The 18,789-nt window shown below is 35.3% G+C and overlaps 1 protein-coding gene across 2 annotated transcripts in view; it reads right to left on the bottom strand.

Moving 5' to 3' along the window:
• Nucleotides 1-18,701, bottom strand: part of LOC135088052 (endonuclease/exonuclease/phosphatase family domain-containing protein 1-like) — a 30,228-nt gene extending 11,527 nt beyond the window's left edge. The window contains exons 1-5 of one of the 2 annotated variants that reach the window (XM_063982938.1): nucleotides 18,601-18,701; nucleotides 18,187-18,508; nucleotides 13,898-14,579; nucleotides 12,623-12,772; nucleotides 6,879-7,039 (exon numbers count right to left, since the gene is read on the bottom strand). In XM_063982938.1, the coding sequence (XP_063839008.1) occupies nucleotides 6,879-7,039; nucleotides 12,623-12,772; nucleotides 13,898-14,579; nucleotides 18,187-18,463 (1,270 nt within the window). In that variant the 5' untranslated portion in view covers nucleotides 18,464-18,508; nucleotides 18,601-18,701. Of the gene's footprint in view, nucleotides 1-6,878; nucleotides 7,040-12,622; nucleotides 12,773-13,897; nucleotides 14,580-18,186 lie in introns of both variants that reach the window. The other variant, XM_063982937.1, reaches the window with a different exon arrangement.
• Nucleotides 18,702-18,789: the final 88 nt, after the last annotated feature.

Here is an 18,789-nt window from a genome sequence, read left to right on the forward strand (position 1 = left end):
GAGTCAGTCATTAAACAAAACAATGCACTTCTCAATAATTGAGCTGTCTAGCAAATATTGAATCGTTATTCTGAAATCCGTATTCAGAAATGAAATGAAATCTAGTTATCTCCTATTATCTAGAATCCAATTGTCTATATTCTTGAAATATTGAATCTTGGGTCATTTCAGACACGAGATTCTTTTAAGTCTTACATTTTATGTAACACGTTGCTTTATAACCACCATTTGAAGCAATAAAGTTATTCAGTCACATTCTAACATTCCTATTGGTCAAGAGGTAATTTGGACAATCTACAAATGATTAGTACTTATAATAATCTCTATTTGCAAAGGAAACTTGCTAGAAATTAGATATTTGATAAAATGTAAAAATCTAATCAAAATAGCCCCGACTGGGCTTCGAACCCACAACTGCAAGATTTTAGACTAAGAAGCCGATTTAACCCTTAACCACTGACGTACGTACGTGGTACGTCGGTCAAACGGTTTTTCGTTCAAAACTTCATTTTGTGCGGAAATTTTTGCGTGTCCTTTTTGATAGTTTCCTAGTGGCAAGAGATGTATGTGCTACAGGAAAAATAGATGGGTAGCACGTCCCTAAGTAGAAGAGCTAGACCACCCGACGTATGTGGTACGTAACGTCAGTGTTATTGTAACTTTTTCAACATCGCTTTTGTATGTTGGTCCATAGATAAAATTAATTGTTAGCAGTCTAATTTATTTACTTAGCCGTCTATACAGTGTGAGTCACGTTAAAGTGTACATATCAAAATAGATGAAACTAGAACTATTTTTATCGACAAAAAAGAGGTCAAAAAATTTTTGAGATTTTTTTTTAATTTTTTATAGAATTTTTTTTCTTCCAATTACTTATTGTAAAGAAAACGTAATAACTTTTAAACTAAGCGGTATATCCTGATAAAATAAAAACAGTAATAATGCTAAATAACAGGCAATACTAAAAAAATACATAAAATACACAAAAAATGCCAACAAATAATAAAAAATGATACTTTTGGAAAAAAATCTGCATTTAAATTCGTGTTTTTTTGGTTATTTGATAAATTTCTCCAAAAAATGCCCCTATAACCGGAGGTTTTTATTACTTTGTATTATTCCCTATCGTATTATCTTTGTAAAACCAAAAATCGCATGTCTCTATCCCTATCACAACGTTTGCAATGATCGTTTGAACTAAGCCTCTCCGGGCGCGCCATTCAACGCTTCGTTAACAAAGAAACTGAAAATGGCTCTAGATTTGTAATTTTGATAAAGACAAGTTAGATTTCAAATAAAAACAAAAGATTTCAAAGTAAAATAAGCATTTTAGTTAAAATTAAAATTGTCTTTACCTGTAGCGGAGAATAATGTTGTGGCAGGCCTTTGTTCAAACGATCATAGCAAATGTTGTGATAGAGATAGAGACATACGATTTTTGGTTTTACAAAGATAATACGATAGAGAATGTTACAAAGTAATAAAAACCTCCGGTTATATGGGCATTTTTTGGAGAAATTTATCAAATAACAAAAAAAACACGAATTTAACACTTAAGGACTCGCTAATGGGTCTAACGGACCCAGTTCTTCAATATTTGTGTAATAACTTTTAAAGTTTGACGTTTGCGATGTTGTCGCTCTTTTTACCTTTCCACGACATTGTAGCACAGCCAATAGCGGTCATAATCGCCCACTGCATGTGATTGCTACAGACGAAAAATGTGTTTTTGAGTCCACTGGACCCGGTAAACAAAGTGAATTTTTTAAAGTTCTATACAAATTTCTCATTAATTGTTTATTGGTATAAGTAGGCAAATCATAGTAGTTTACTAAAATAAACAAGGTATTTTTTTAAATACTTAAGAGCGTTTACGCGAAGCGCGGCGTTTCAAGGGGCATCATTGGAAATGATTCGCGCGCGGCGTTATTTAATAGTTTTCAAATGTTTATAGCAAAACAATAACAATGAATTAAATATCGTTTCAAAGTAAATATTTTAAAGAAGATGTTGTTTTATTATATTAAGCTATTTTTATGTTGAATAAAGGAAGAATATTGGTGAAAAAATCACTTTGATTTTTGGGTATTTCACGTTCTTTTAATTTGTGATTTCTTATTGTAAAATGCTTAAATCTAAAAATTTTCTCAGATAACTATTTGCCCAAGGATCTATGCTATAGGATATAAATGTTTGTTAAATCGTTTTCACAGTATTTTTATAAAAATTTCAGCTTGTAAACTGACGCTAAAGTGGAAATTTACAAAACCTGTGTGGACTTATCTTGATAGAATTCTTAAATACTAAACTAATCGCAATATTTTCTCAATTAACTATTTAGACGACGAAATTGCCTAACTATTTATGCCTATAACATATTTGTAGTATTACTGGTTAATGATTGTAACGAGTTGAAAAAGTACTGTTTTTGCGCCAAACGGCGTAAACGCTCTTAATTACAAAAATTTTCAAAAATAACCTCATTTTGCCAAAAAACCTTCAATTTTTTAAATAAGTTGTTATTTTAGAAAAACGCAATAAATATGACTATTTGGTTTATTATTTTGTCTTTGTTTATATCATATTATCCTTCCAATAAAGTAGTTTTCACTTTTATTAAGAGTTTTTGAAAAATACATAGGATTTTATATACTGGGTCCAGCGCACCCGGTAGCGAGTATGAATGTTACAAATTAAGGCGCGAGTCCTCAAGTGTTAAAAGCAGATTTTTTTCAAAAAGTATCATTTTTTATTATTTGTTGGCATTTTTTGTGTATTTTATGTATTTTTTTAGTATCGCCTGTTATTTAGCATTATTACTGTTTTTATTTTATCAGGATATACCGCTTAGTTTAAAAGTTATTACGTTTTCTTTACAATAAGTAATTGGGAGAAAAAAAATTCTATAAAAAATTAAAAAAAAATCTCAAAAAATTTTTGACCTCTTTTTTGTCGATAAAGATAGGTCTAGTTTCATCTATTTTCATATGTACACTTTAACGTGACTCACACTGTATATAAAAAACTTTATTTACGAAAAAAAATATTACAAATGACGAAGAAATTAGCAAAAAATCCAGTGGATGAAAATTTTTATATTAGTTGCGGTTTTCGAGGACAATCATCATGATGGTGAAGGAGCTTTAGTTCGTGGCTTTGGATTTGACTTCTTCTGACAATTGTTTACCATATTTTCATATTTCCTAGCTAGTTTGAAGCACGGCAAACTGGTGACCAGGTCATCAAACAAAGAAAGACTATAGAAAATAGCCTTCCTAAATGAACTGTATTAAAAAGTGACTTAATTTGTGAATTATTGCTATTGTGATTTTTTCCTGATTAAAACTGTTATTATTCTTAAATATGGCCAAAATAGAAGTTCCTAGTATGATCGAATATTTATGTGTTGATTTTTAAAAAATGCCTGTCTAACTTTTATTACATCTGGAGGATTTCACCAATATCATACTATTCTATTAATGTTACTATGTTGTTTTTACTATCACTGTTTAATATAAACATGTGTAAATAATTTAAATTCAAATTTCACCAAAGTTACACTCTATTGATACATCAGAAGGTTTTCAAAGTTACGTACGTATGCCGTACGTACGTCAGTGTTAGTGTAACAAAATGACACGTCAGTGGTTAAGGGTTAATAATTAGAACTGATATGATAAGATAGAATAGAAATTCACATAATTCAGAGAAAATGAATGAACAGGTGGTTGATACGAGTATTAGGTAATTTCTAAGATATTTTTAAATTTCAATGGGGCATCCACTGCCAACATTCAGGCGAGAATAGAAGTATGATCTAATGAGTATTGATTCATAAAAATACATACATTTTATAATGTATTCTTAGCACAAAAATCTAGCGCTAAAACGTTCTGAATTACTTCTACTATCTAAGAATTTCGAGTAGCTGCCTTTAAGTATTGAAACCATATGATTGTATTGAATACTGACATTGTTATGATTTATTTTATGTATATGGACCACCTCGTGTGTATTCTATTCTGGCTCTAATTGCTATAACAATAAGACCATGCATTCAAAACAAAGTTTTCCAAACACATATTGGATTATGGAACAGTATACTCAAATAAGAGGACATAAGGTTGAAATTTTAGAAGCAGTGAGGTAATCAATTCACAGTATGCGAATTGAGTCAATTATGTATGAGTGTGTATGATTTCGAATTGTTTTTCATTAGCAAGGACCGAGTTCGATTTACAACTCATTAGAATATTATTATCTTGCACTCTAGAATGTTAATTGGGGTGTGTGACTTCTTTCTGGAGATAAATTACCTGATTGAGACAGAGAAACAAAAGAAAAATAGAGAAAAGAATGAGACAAAAAGTTACAAAAAGGAAAGGGGAGAGTCCACCGATCGAACACACTTTATTTTATTGCCAAACCATCACGAACGTGTAACGTGTGTACGGTGTGTAATGTTTTCCTAAAGTGATGGTAGTATTTGGGACGTGTATAAGTGCTCTGAAAAGTCTGATAAGGGCCTAAATACAAATAAAGAATGTGATTTTTTTTCTAAAGTTTAAACCTGTCGGCTACTGACCACAATACCCCCTACCTACTTACTTCATCATTTCAGCCACAAGACATCTACTGCTGAAGGACAATAACTTTTGAATTACTTCACAAAATGTCTAGATAACGTTCAATAGCTGCATGCTTGCTAGGAAGTGCTGAATTTAAAACCGCCAAGGTTTATTCGTTTAAAATAACATGACACAACATGTTCTTACTTCTGGTTTCAGTTCCGATAAAACTGTTGTTTAAATAAAGGTCAGGAATTACACATTAAATGTGTTTCATTTCTTAGTGCAATAAACTTAGTTGAGTTGATTACAAAATTGTATCGATTCGGTGTTTTCACTATTTACCAATAACATACGAATTGCCCAATCATCATGAAAAACAACACGAAAAACCCTTACAACATAATACAGAAACAAATCAATATACCTAAAGAATATACTGCACAGTACAGCGAAGGTAACTTTACAGCAATAACAAACGTATTACAATGCGATTGAAACCATTATTCCATGAAACAATACCGTGTTATGTAACGTGGCCTGAAAACAGGCAGGTACTAACACGTGTACCATAATTGAAGTTTATTTGGTGGGTGCAGTAGTACCGGGCGTAATGTGGACTAAATACGCGGGTAAAGCCGTCTTCGTTTCGTTTCAGCCGAATGACGTCCACTGCTGGCCAAAGGCCTCCCCCAAGGATTTCTACAACGACCGGTCCTGAGCCGCCCGTATATCCAGGCACCTCCCGCGATCTTCAACAGATCGTCGGTTCACCTAGTGGGGGCCGTCTAAGAGAAGATATATTTTTAAACCAGGCAGGTTAATTAAAGAATTTTAATCACTCAGGTCAGGTCAGCACAAAGATTTCTCAAGAGGAAGTCTCACAAAATTGTTATTGGACGGTTAGAAAGAAGTAAAGCCGGGTCTCCAGTGCGTGTTTTGCTCTACAGTCTACACAATCAATAAATAATATTGAAACAGGAGAAGTTTGAAGTTAGGGGATCGACTTCTCTCCATTGAAAAGTGGATTGATTTGACAGACGACAACCAAAGGTACAATAAATTTTAAGAAAAGGTACACCATGGACATCTACTCCACTCTTATGGTATAGAACCTGCTATATTGCATGTCCATTGTGGATATTCAGCCAGTTACAACCAAACCAAGTGTGGTTTCGACCGCGCGGTCACTGAGCATTGGTAATTTGATTAATTGGCTGTATGTCTTTATGTAGATTGTAATACGACATTAATGTTTTAAAAGCTTTTCTAGAAGGAAATTCCTTAATTGTTATGACGACTTGGTACATAGCTTATTTAAATCCTCTTTAGTATGATCTGTTATCATCATTGGAGCAAAACAATGATGGGTTTTCCCTGGTTATAAAATAATATGTCTTTTTGACGGCTGCGTAGCTCGATAGTTTGGTCACCAAACTGTAACATCGGTTGCGGATTCGAATCGTGCCTTAGAGCCAGTGTCAGTCGGCTCTGACCAGCCCAAATATCTACATGTGTGTGATATGTATCATGTCATTAATTTGTCGCCATTCTGCCTCATTTGAAGCTAGCACCTAAGTGGTGTTGTTGACAATAACCTTTGCAGCTACGCATTTACGACCGGCTGCGTCGATTTTGCACGAATTATTTTTGCTTTAACCGCGCGTTATAACGCATTCTTTACAGATTAGCTCAAAACAATCACGGTTAATTTCGATTACTGGAGTTTTTGCCTCTAAATACCTGCAGTTATTTGAACGACAAAACTATGTATTTTATGACACACTAATTGGAGTTAACAAACGTGCTAGCATTAACATAAAAATGTTTTTTTTTGTATTCGGCATTTACTGCCGTGTCGTGTGTGCTGTTTTACGTGCGTAAAAACAATAAGGTTCCATTACCAAATATGCATTAGGTATATTATAGCCAAGTAGGTAGATTTGAATACAGCTTGTTAGTTGCTTAATTTTTGCTGTAGTTTTCATTGTAATTTACAATCACATACACTACCCGACAAAGAGATGCAAGTGGTCAGAAAAACGCGAGGTTAATTAGTTAACAACTACTCCAGTGTCTTTGGTCCTTCGAGCCGGATTTGGTATTATACTTTTACCCCTTACTAATTAAAAAAATACACGCTTGTTGAACGCTGTTTTAAAATAGCATTTCCATACTAAGCGTCACTTTAAAACACTGTTCAACGAGTCATTTTTATTAGTAAGGGGGTAACAAATGTTCGTAACACTTTGCTCGAAGGACCACTTTCTGTTACGTTTATGTTTTAGTTAGATCCAGCAGTTGACTTACCCCGTGACTCCGCAATGTACCGCTCGCCTCTCAGCGCTAGTAATTCGTCGACTAGTCGCTGGACGCCGCTCGCTTCGGTCAGTAGAGACACCTGGTCCAGGTCCAGGTCTTCTATCGTGATGCCCTTGTTCGTTGCTTCGAATATGAACCCTAAGTATTGGCTGCAACAAAGAAAATAATCGTAGGTATAAAAAGAATTAGAATCTGTTCAGATGGGGATTCTTCGATGGCCTAATCTTGGAGTGCAAGTGTGGTTTTGTTCCCCAGTTTGCATGCCCAAACAACTGCACGAAGGAAGATTTAATTAAGGCTACTGACAACGCCACACTTGTGGCGGAGTTTTGGGCTGACACTGTGTTGGTTTGTTGTCGTCGACACGACAAGAAGAAGATTAAAATACGGCCTTCGAAAATATCATAATGTTTTCGGCAGTTGGAGATAATAAATAGCCAGTTCCTCTATGGTTGAGGATTCTGGATAAAAATGTGTATTCTGATGTCACGTAGACTGTACTTAATGGTCGTTAATACCGCATTAAATAATTACATACAAAAATCGATCGGCACAGAAAGACGGTTGTATTGAGTTGTTAAATGAATACTTTATTTACAGTACAGTAACTAGCAATTTGTACGGGCGGTACGGCTAATGTACATATAGGCGCTTATACAAAATACCATTCATAAGTAATGTAATGAACGTCTGTAACAATTTTTCAGGAGGTTTTATGGAATGGTGGAATAGAGAAAACACAATGTTTTAAGCGAATGAACCAAGAAAATAAAATTAGTATGACTTGCACATAATTTCATTTGATTGTTCAGAGGTAAAACCACAAAAGGAATGCATTTAAGTAAGTTAAGAGAATTATATCTGAGTGAGTTTTGGGTATAATGATATTCCAAGAAAGAAGTTCTAGAGGCAAAATAATATTTTGGCATTTTAGACAACATATTCCACTTTAACATCTTATCTATTTTTAATTTTGAAGTAAAGAAAGACCTCCAAGAACAGGGTATTTTACAATTACCGATGTTACCTACTTATCGTAAAATAACATTTTATGATTCATTTGTGACATTGTATGCGGTCATCATTATTTACTTAGTAAATAAATATTTTTGTTTATCGGTTCCTGTCTTACTCAGTAACCGAGATATCCTATTGTATGACGTTATTTCTTTTTTCCTAACTTTTATGTATGATGACTACATTCCATAATCTCTTATGTATTTCATAAACATACACAGTTTATCTGATAATTCTAATGCAATTGGTGATCAGAAATAGTTCTTGCCCTGTCAGTTTTCGTGCGTGCAATAAATAAAAAATAAGTACTTAGGAACCTAAACACTTCTATCAAGCAAACTTGGCGGCGCACTGTGGCAGACGAGGCGAAGAAGATCGGCAAGACTTGGAGCGAGATCAAAACACTTAGCTCAAGACCGAACGCGATGGAGGACTGTTGTGGACGCCCTCTGCCCCATCTAGGGGACATAGGACCATAAGTCAACCTAAACACTTCATAAAAAAATCGAGTGACAGACAACCAATAATTCGAAGGCACAATCTCTAAATACCTAATTACTTGTAGTTGGACTGAAATCAATCAATCAAAACTTTAATCAATTAGCGCACAAAAGACTTCAAATTATGGCTATTGCTACCACATTTTAGTTTTATTAGCCTAGGCGCAGACCACCGATTTTTAGTTGGCCGATACGTTAGGCCCGATTCTAATTTGTATGAAGAATCGGCCGATACCAAATCGGCGTAATATGCACACTTCCATGTTCATACTTAACAGCCCGACCAAACTATCGGCCAACTAAAAGTCGGTGGTCTGCGCCTAGGCTTAGAAGAAGACCCGTTACACCCCTCTGCTTAGACTAAGCCTAGGTGCAGGCGCAGAACACCGAGTTTTAGTCGGCCGATAGTTGAGCCAGATTCTAATTTGTGTGAGGAATCGGTCGATACAAAATCGGCGCGGCGTAATGTGCGCACTTCCATGTTCATACTTAACAGCCCGACCAAACTATGGGCCAACTAAAAGTCGGTGGTCTGCGCCAAGGCTAACGGGATTTCTAAGCTTAATGCATATAACCCCGGCGTAATGTGCGCACTTCCATGTTCATACTTAATAGCCCGACCAAACTATCGGCCGACAAAAAGTCTTTGGTCTGCGGGGAGTCTAACCTCTCCAAATAAAGGATTGGGTTAACCACTATAGTCCATCCAGTTGCGACGGGATTCAAACTACCGACTCTCGAATCGGCAATCTGACACAAAAAACGGTTATCGTCGCCAAAAAGTCAAACAGATGGAGCTGTCATCTTTCAGACAGTGTTTAACTAAGTCTACTACTTCGTTCATCTTTGTTTTATTAACGATTACACTGCAGTTATTTGTCCAGACGGGTCGATGCGACAATCTCTCGCAAAATAACAGCTGTTCGCGTTATCTGCTAACGCGGGCAGTTAATTTGATACTAGAGCCTTATCAGGAGATAACTGACACAGTTGCTTTAAGTAGCTTTTAAAACTCGTGTGCATTTTACACGTGCAATGGCGCTAATGATATGGATGAATAATTGTCAGTGCTGGTATAATTTGGAGTCCTGGAGTTCCGAGGATCAACTCCTGAACACACAAAGTAATCAAGCTGAAGTAGGTATAAAGATCTGTGCGAACCTGCATCATCTCGATTTTCCATCAAAGAAATATAGTTTCGTGCATAATTTTAAATGTATACGGTTGCGTTAAAAATACCTACTTGTTGAGACAACTTTAGTATCCACAATAAAAACATAAGTACATAAAAACCAGAATACATTTAGCCGTGAAGTCACATAAAAAGCCGGAAAATCACTACATTTCCTGTACACAGTAGCGGAACATTGATTGAAGTGCATTTGTAACAAAATAAGGAAAACTATTTATACACCTATGCCGTAATTTGGATCTGGTGACGATGACGATCCGTGATATTTCTCCGATTCTATTATTAAACATACTGATATCATTTCTTTTAACATAATATCTACTTACATACAATATTAGGTGTTTTTCCACTGCCCGCCGCGGCAATGGAGCGTCATAATGCATGTAATGACACGTTTATGGTCTAGTGAAAAAGTGTCCCCCATTTTTCCGAGCCATCGCCGGTAACCGCTAATGGAACGTCCGATGACAAGCCAAAAAGTCGTTGCTTTCAGGCGACGGAAACTCATTTTATTATAGTAAGTACCTATGTATGTTATGAACTAGCTGACCCAGTGAACTTCGTATTCGGTCATCAATAATGTAGGATTCCAATGGTGAAAGAATTCTTCAAATCAATTTGAAAATTATAAATAACCTGAAAAAATCGAAAAGCCTAAGGCGGGAATTGAACCCACGACTTTCCGCTTGCCGGGCGACTGCTCTTGCAACTGCTTTTTCAAAACAGTCTAGTAGTTTCAGTCTTCTACCCACCAGAATGACAGAAAACATGGCTTAGATTTCAATTAATAATAATAATTTAAAAAATAATTTAAAAAAATGAAGGAAGTGGCCAAAATTTTTCAAGCTGGGTTTGGGATGCACGTGTGCCTTTTACTCACCTTTTTCGCCATAAACGGGAATATTTGAGAGTTCCTATTCTACTCTTAGCTACCAACGGCTTTTATACTTAGAGGAAACATAATTTTTAATTGGATTATGTCTTCCTGGCTAGCCCGTAACGGTGCGCCCTGTCGGCCTTCTTTCTAGGGACTGGTGGCATCGGATACGAGCGGCTAGCGGTGATTTGAGTCAACTTAGTATTTAGTATGCCGACCGTATTTGTTACTGCCGTTTCCGCTTCTATGTACTTTCATGGCACACCTCCGTGGTCTAGTGGATTGCAACGGTGGTGGGTTCGCTTCTCAGTCAAATTAATGAGGAAAACACTGTATGTACCTACGTAACGCATTTATTGCTTTATTATATTATACCTGTCAAATCAATATCTGAATGGTAAGATGCTTTTTCCAGTAGAATTTCAAATGATAGTTCATAAGCCGAAACTTGCCAATTTCCGCACTTATTCAAACGATTCAGACGAATGAACGAAAAGCAAAGTAAGTGAATTCACAATTCCTTCTTAACCGGAATTAGCTGACATAACGAACTAAAGAGGGTCAGAAATACCTAAAGAATTTTAGACATGTTACGTCATTAGTACGTCATTAAAAATCGTCGTCAAGGCTCACATGATTTAAAATGGCACTTTCGATCGATGAGAATACGAGGCCAGAATACAATGATGTGTACGGAACGGTTATTTCAACTGAAATCGTCTCATGTGATTATAATATGATGCCCAATCAAAACAGCAGGAGCTGTTGTTTATACTCTCGTGCTTCCCACACTTGAAGAGTAAAATAATCTTAACATGGATATTTTAGAAATTCACTATTAGGTATGATATGATGCTTGTTAATTAACATACAGTTTATTTATGATACCTCATTAACTTCAAAGGTATTTGAGATCTATATATGACCGTCAATAAATTGAAAACTTTTATTAGACCTCGTTTATCATTTTCATAAAAAATCTAAACAAAATATAGCACCCTGTTTTCCTTGAAAACTAATCGAAAAAAACGAAAATATCGTCAATTTACATGTATTAGAGGTATGTGTAAGCCGTACAAGTGATAATTAACTTAAACTTGTCTACCATACTCTTTCTTAAGTCAGAATCAAGACAAGAAAACATCATCATGATTACATATCGCTGTAAACGCTATCGCAGTAATAAAGAAACAAAAAACAATTAACATACGCAACCTATTTCATTAACATTCGCGTTATGTAAAGTTTAATCACATCTCTTTGTTCGATGCGTGAATTTTTCTGCTACCTTGACCCTAGTATAGTTCTTTAGCCGTGACTTCGTCTGCGTGAATTCAGTTTGTCACAAAAATATTTATCTCTTAACTTATCAAAAAGATAGTCGTGAATTCTCTGAAAAAAAGTATTTCATCATCTCAATCTCTCTTTTTTTAAAAGCATGAATATGAATTTGGAAACATCGAAACTTTATTCTATTTGGGACGAAAGGCAGAAAAATAAATAGAATTAATAAATGAGGTCACGAGACCGTTCACCACGTCACAAAAAGTCGTGGTCAAGTGTTTACATGCCATAATCAGTCGCTTGTTTGCTTGATCGAACATTTCAATATCATTTCCAGTATATTTAATTGATTTTCGTAAAGGTAGCAGGAAGGCTCTGGATGCAGGCCACTAGTAACTGGCCAATCTGGAAATATTGGTAGAGGCCTTATATTCAGCAATGGATGTCCTAAACGGAACTATTCCTACCTCTCGTTCCCACCGATGCAACTCCTGTGAAGCCAGGATCTTTAGCTTGACTACCAAAAAAACCCAACCAGTGAAGGTCAAGTTTGTCTCGGGGAAAATTAAACTGTCATTGGACCCGCAGCGAAATTAATCAGAAGAACATAGGAGGAGTTCAAAGTTAAGGTTCGACTTCCCTACCTATTTCAATAAATGTCGTGTGGCTGAAATTATGATTATCCTAGGGGAAAGTTAAACTGTCATTGGACCCGCAACGAAATTAATCAGAAGAACATAGGAGTTCGAAGTTAAGGTTCGATTTCTTAATTCCAATGGATGTCCTGTAGCTGAAATTACGATGATAATGGATTATGATGATGATGATTATGAATTTTCTGCGAGATAAGAAGGTTACTTACTTGTCTAGCCTTTCAGATAAGCAGTACTGCCAGTGCGCACTATTGCTTCGCCACTCGCGCACGCGCCGTAATACTGGAGAGTTCAGTTCATCGCATATCATCTTTAAGGCCGCCTCCTCTAACACGTCTTGTATGGCTATTATCGATAGTCTGTAACAAGATGAAGATTGTAAATAGGTTCTACATTCATAGATTATTTCATCCACGAAGACGCGCTCCACCAATTTTTGGTCGAGGGAAGCGCGGGGTGCGGGGCGTTTGATCCGAGCAATCCGAGCGTCATTATTGTAGTATGCGTGTGCACTCATGGATAATTTAGCGTGTACCGATAACACTCAAATATTAGGGGAAGAATGGTGGGGCGCGTCTTCGTGGATGAAAAAATCTATACCTTCTTTTTCAGGGCACAAAGCTCGTAGAAATGATGGCCGATGTTGGGACAAAACAGTTCTCAAGCTGCGACCACAGGCCGGGAAATCGGAACCGGAAAACGTAATAGCTATAGCTATGTGCATTATGCAGGCCTTCTACTCGGTGGACTCACGATCTAGTGAAGGTCGTGGGAACCACCTGAATGTGGACAGCGCAGGACCGGTCCTTGTGGAAATCCTATGGGAAGGCTTTGTCTAACAGTGGTCGCCTTTTGGATAAAATGAACTTTCTTATTTCATATAGCCAAAAATAGAATGAATGCATAAGAGGATTTCTTATCAGATTCTGAAAAAAAAAAATACCTGAACTCTGACATGAAATTGAACCTAAAGTAACACCCACCATGTGAGATTGTTGATATAGAAATAAAAATAATACGATAAAAGATAAAACAGTAGTATGATAGGTAATATCATCAATTTATTTCTGAGAACAACAATTTGCATTGATATGATAAATATCCTCTTTATCAGAGCGCCAGATAAGATGCATGTTTGCTGTATTTATGGCCATAAAATTGTATAAAATCTTTGATTATTAAATTAACATTAAATTGTTTAAAAAGCTAATCAGTTATTATTGGTGTGGGAAATATATGTATGCAAATGTGTTCAACTCAACACTGCAATGGCAATGTTATCATAAAATATTTTAACTATGAAAGTCATTAATATTTTAATGACATAACAATATGAATTGTAAAATTACGATAGTCTGGTAATTAGCAAGTACTCATTGAATTAGTCCAAATACATTTGATTTTGATTACTTTTATACTGGTGTTATGCACTCTCTTCTATGCCTTTAACATAAAAAAACGATATAAAAATAAAAAGAACTCACTTGTTTTCCAAAATAGTCCTACACACCACTTCCCTGACTCCTGGATTAGTAATTTTATCTATGCTCAGCTGGTGCAGGTTCCATGAAGCGAGACGGCAACACTTCACTCCGTCCCTCTCATACGTGAACACTTCTTCGACCACAGGCCTATGAGAATACGCTGAGAGTAAATCTAATATATCATTCACAGGGGCCGCAGCAAACCCGTTTGGTAACGTCACTAAAAACTTTGTTGGCATTGATAAACTCTTTCTATGGGGTGTCTTCGGGGTGCTTGTAGCCCCATAAGATAGAGATTCGTTTATTGACGGATCTCTCCATCCATTAGCGTAGCCATTTAACTGTTGTGCACTTTCGCATTTACGTGGTTCCAGACTCAAGTGTTGCTTCACTGTGCTCAACCTCACAATGTCCATTCCTCGGACTTTTATTAAATCGTCTAAGGATTTGAATGGGCCTTTTTTGTTGCGGTAGTCGACGATATTGGCTGCTAGCTCTTGATTGAGGCCAGGTACGCACTGCAGTTGGAACACACTGGAGGAGTTGACGGAGCAGAGTTTGCTTTCGTTGTTGAGACGGACACTGTCCAAGGAATGGGTGCAGGAGCTAGCCCTGGATAGCTGTCTCCGAGTGTTCGTGCATATCTCTGGTCTTAACAACTCCAGTTTTTCAGCTCCAATACCTAAAATGTATTTGTTAGTTTAATATCTAATTGAAACAAACCAAAAACTAAATGATGAAAAGAGTTCACTTCATCTGCTTATAGTTTTTTTTGACTGATCGCATGATAAAACCACAAAACAAAAAAAAAATGAAACAAAAAAAATACAATAAGTAACCTATTGTAATTCTCTTCTTTTTACAACCAATTTAAAGGAAGGCTGCTTTTAGAAAGTTATCGTATTTTTTAAGGCTGTGAAATAATTATTTTTGACTCTAGCTTTCAATTAACTAGCCACTCAAAAGGTTCTTATATTAAAATTATTAACTTTATTATTCAAGTCTTGTAAAAATTGTAAAGGTAGGCAATTGGAAGTTTTATACCAAGTTCCAAGGTGAATACCAATATTTGTGTTGTTTGTAAACAAAACAGTGCTAGCAACCATGTATCATGTTAGTTTAATATTTATCTACATATGCTAAATATCTAATAATTGAAACTAAAATTACTTTAATTGGACTATAATTATGTGGTGTTAGGATATAGAATTTTATCATGAGATGATCATGTTGCTGGCAGGTTTTATTTTAAAAGTAAACAGCAATAGAATAAAGTTTGAAAATAATGACAGGTGTAGAAAAGCGAGACAATGTGACATTGTATCATTGTATTATTGAATTTCGATAGATTCAGTTGTAAATGTTTTAATATTTAATATGTAATAGATTTTGATAATAGTTTAATAATAAAGTGTGTGTGAGTATTGAAGTGGCGTTATTATGATTGAATAACCTCCCAGGAGTTGTGTGGAGAGGCACACTCCTCGAACAGGTTATGGGCCCAGCATACGTATCCAGAGGGCTGTAAGAATTATCTCTTGAATAAGAAGAATGAAAGTGAAAGATCTATCCTGATTTTGTTTTTGAAAATTTTACAATATGTCGGAAGAAAATTTTAAATTATCAACGTTATCAAAAGGAGAAGACTATACAAACTGGAAGAAGAAATTGATATTGTTATTGACAGCGAAAGATATAGATTGTGTTTTGGAAGATAATGGTGTTTATGAAGAAAGAGTTACTGATGTTTTTGAAGATAGAGTTGAAGATGTTGAAGTTGATGGTGGAAATACTGAGAATATTGAAGATTGTATTGAAGAAAATATAAATTTGAGAGGGGAGGTTAGAGAAGATTCAGCTGTTGAAGACAGTGATGGTTTAAGGATTTTACCAAATAGAGAGAGGAGATTACCTTCTAGGCTAATGGATTATGATTTAGAGAGTTCGTTTTTAACTTTTACGGAAGTTTTGAGTAGTGTTGATAAAGATTTATGGAAGAAAGCAATTGATGAAGAAAAAGAATCTTTAGAGAAGAATAAAACATGGGAAATTGTAGAAAGGCAGGAAGCAGGAAATAGAAAAATAATATCAAGTAAATGGATTTTTACAATAAAGCCTGGTGGAAGATATAAGGCTAGATTAGTGGCAAGAGGTTTTTTACAAAAGTATAACATTGATTATAAAGAAACATATAGTCCAGTGGTAAACACAACAAGTGTTAGATTGTTGTTGGCTATTGCAGCTCAACAAGGGTTTAAAATAAAGCAGTTCGACGTGAAAACAGCATTTTTATATGGGGAATTAAATGAAGATATTTTTATGGAGATACCTTTAGGATACAACATAAAGGACAAAGAAAATAAGGTGTGTAAATTAAAGAAAAGTTTGTACGGGTTGAAGCAAGCGCCACTTATGTGGAATAAGAGGTTGACGGAATTTTTGAAGAAATTGGGATTGATACAAATGAAATTAGATCCATGTGTGTTTCATAATAAAAATAAAAATATATACTTAGCAATTTACGTAGATGATGGTATTTTAATTGGTAAGGATGAAATATGTTTAAATAAAATAATAAATCAATTAGAAACGGAATTTGAAATGCGGAAATTTGATAAAACTGAAAAGTTTATAGGTTTTGATGTGTTAATTGAAGAAAATTTTATAAAAATTTTTCAGGAAAGTTATATAAATCAACTTTTAGATAAATTTAAATACAAAAGCTTAAAAGATAGTAGTCATCCAGATATTTTGATAGATACACATCAAGAGGGGAAAGGTGGTGATGATGATGTGCATCGTTATAGGCAATTAATCGGCTCGTTGTTGTATTTAGTGAACAAAACAAGATTAGATCTGTCGTTTCATGTTGGTTATTGTAGTAGACATCAGGAACATCCTAATTTGAATGATTTTGCAAATATTAAAAACATTTTTAGATATATTAAAAATACAGTTAGCAGTGGTATAAAATATGTTCGTGGCAGCGATCTAAGTTTAAAAGCATATTGTGATGCAGACTTTGCAGGTGATCCTGATACTAGGAAGAGCACGACTGGTTTTGTAGTGTTTTATGGTGGTGGTCCGATTCACTGGTGTTCTCGCAAACAGTCAGTAACTGCTTTGTCTAGTACTGAGGCTGAATATATATCTGCAGCCGAGTGTATAAAAGATCTGCTTTACATTCAGAGTTTGATTCATGAGTTGACAGGGGAGTTACCAAAAACACAATTGTTTGTTGATAATCAATCAGCAATAGTTTTGATTAAAAACGGAATCTTAAATAGGAGGAGCAAGCACATTGATGTGAAATACCATTTTATTAAGGAGAAATTAGATAAAAATTTATTAGAAATTTATTATTGTCCTACTAAAGACAATTTGGCTGATATTTTAACTAAACCACTGGATAGAACAAAGTTTTTGAGACTTAGACAATGTATAGTGAGTGATACATAGTGGACATTTGTGATGTGACGAATTATGTAGGTTTATTAGAATATAAGGTTTTTGGGAGTTAACTTGAAATTTTAATTTTAAGTTAGTTATGTAAGGTGTTTAGGTTAATTAATTCAAAAGTATATTTGTTGTATGGTTGTATTGGGTAAGTTAGTTAAGTTGGGTTTTAAGGAGTAGATAGGTAGTTGTTATGATTATATAAAGTTAAAATTCAGAGGGGATGTTAGGATATAGAATTTTATCATGAGATGATCATGTTGCTGGCAGGTTTTATTTTAAAAGTAAACAGCAATAGAATAAAGTTTGAAAATAATGACAGGTGTAGAAAAGCGAGACAATGTGACATTGTATCATTGTATTATTGAATTTCGATAGATTCAGTTGTAAATGTTTTAATATTTAATATGTAATAGATTTTGATAATAGTTTAATAATAAAGTGTGTGTGAGTATTGAAGTGGCGTTATTATGATTGAATAACCTCCCAGGAGTTGTGTGGAGAGGCACACTCCTCGAACATGTGGTTCTTAACAACTGAAGTCAATTATTGTGTCAACCTTGTTTAACTGGTTTATGTTGTCCATAATTATGTTTAAATTATTAATTAAGCAGTGCCTATCTGTTAAGCAATATTAAATAACAATATAAATTATCTAGAGCCAGTTATATCTTGTTTCTAGACACAAATTGATATCTTTGTTTAGTCATAACAAGGCTTGCATCTGTGAGTTATTATCAAGTAGGTAGTAACTCTGATTTGAGTCAGATTGATTATCATCGCGATTTAGTAAAGACAAAGACACACGTAATCATTTGCGAATTTTACGTTACCCGAGACGAGCGCGAGGTCGTCAACTCGCTTGAAGCGGCCGATCATCTGCCGGTGGCGGACGATCTCCCGCGCCAGCTGCCTGTTCACCCCTGGCAACGTCATCAACTGCTCCTCCGTCGCCGTGTTCACGTTCATCAACTCAGGGTACTCCTCAGACGGCGGCAAACTAAACGTATGACTCAAACTAGACTTGTTCAACTTATTCTTCCTCACGAACCCCCTGAACGACCTCTGCCGGCCGCTCTTACTCCTCACGGAACTCGGACTTTGCCCCATATTATCACTCGAAATCAACTATCGATCATAACACCAACAATTTCACTGGAGACATGAAAAAACTAATTATAGATTATCACGCCACACACAGTATAACCCGCGATTATATAATTTACACACGAGCTGAACTTAATCACCTCCTGTTGCACTCATCACGTTTTTTCCTAACAATACAATTTATTCGGTCATAAAATAAAAACTACTGAAAGCAGCCAACACAGCTTCCCTCCATCACCGAATCCGCCACAATGACAAATGTCAATGACATGACAGCCAAATGTCACATTGACGTTTACACTGACAGCTGTAAATTACATCTTTTATAA

Source organism: Ostrinia nubilalis, chromosome 3, assembly GCF_963855985.1.
Source record: "Ostrinia nubilalis chromosome 3, ilOstNubi1.1, whole genome shotgun sequence".
In the NCBI taxonomy this organism is placed as follows: domain Eukaryota; kingdom Metazoa; phylum Arthropoda; class Insecta; order Lepidoptera; family Crambidae; genus Ostrinia; species Ostrinia nubilalis.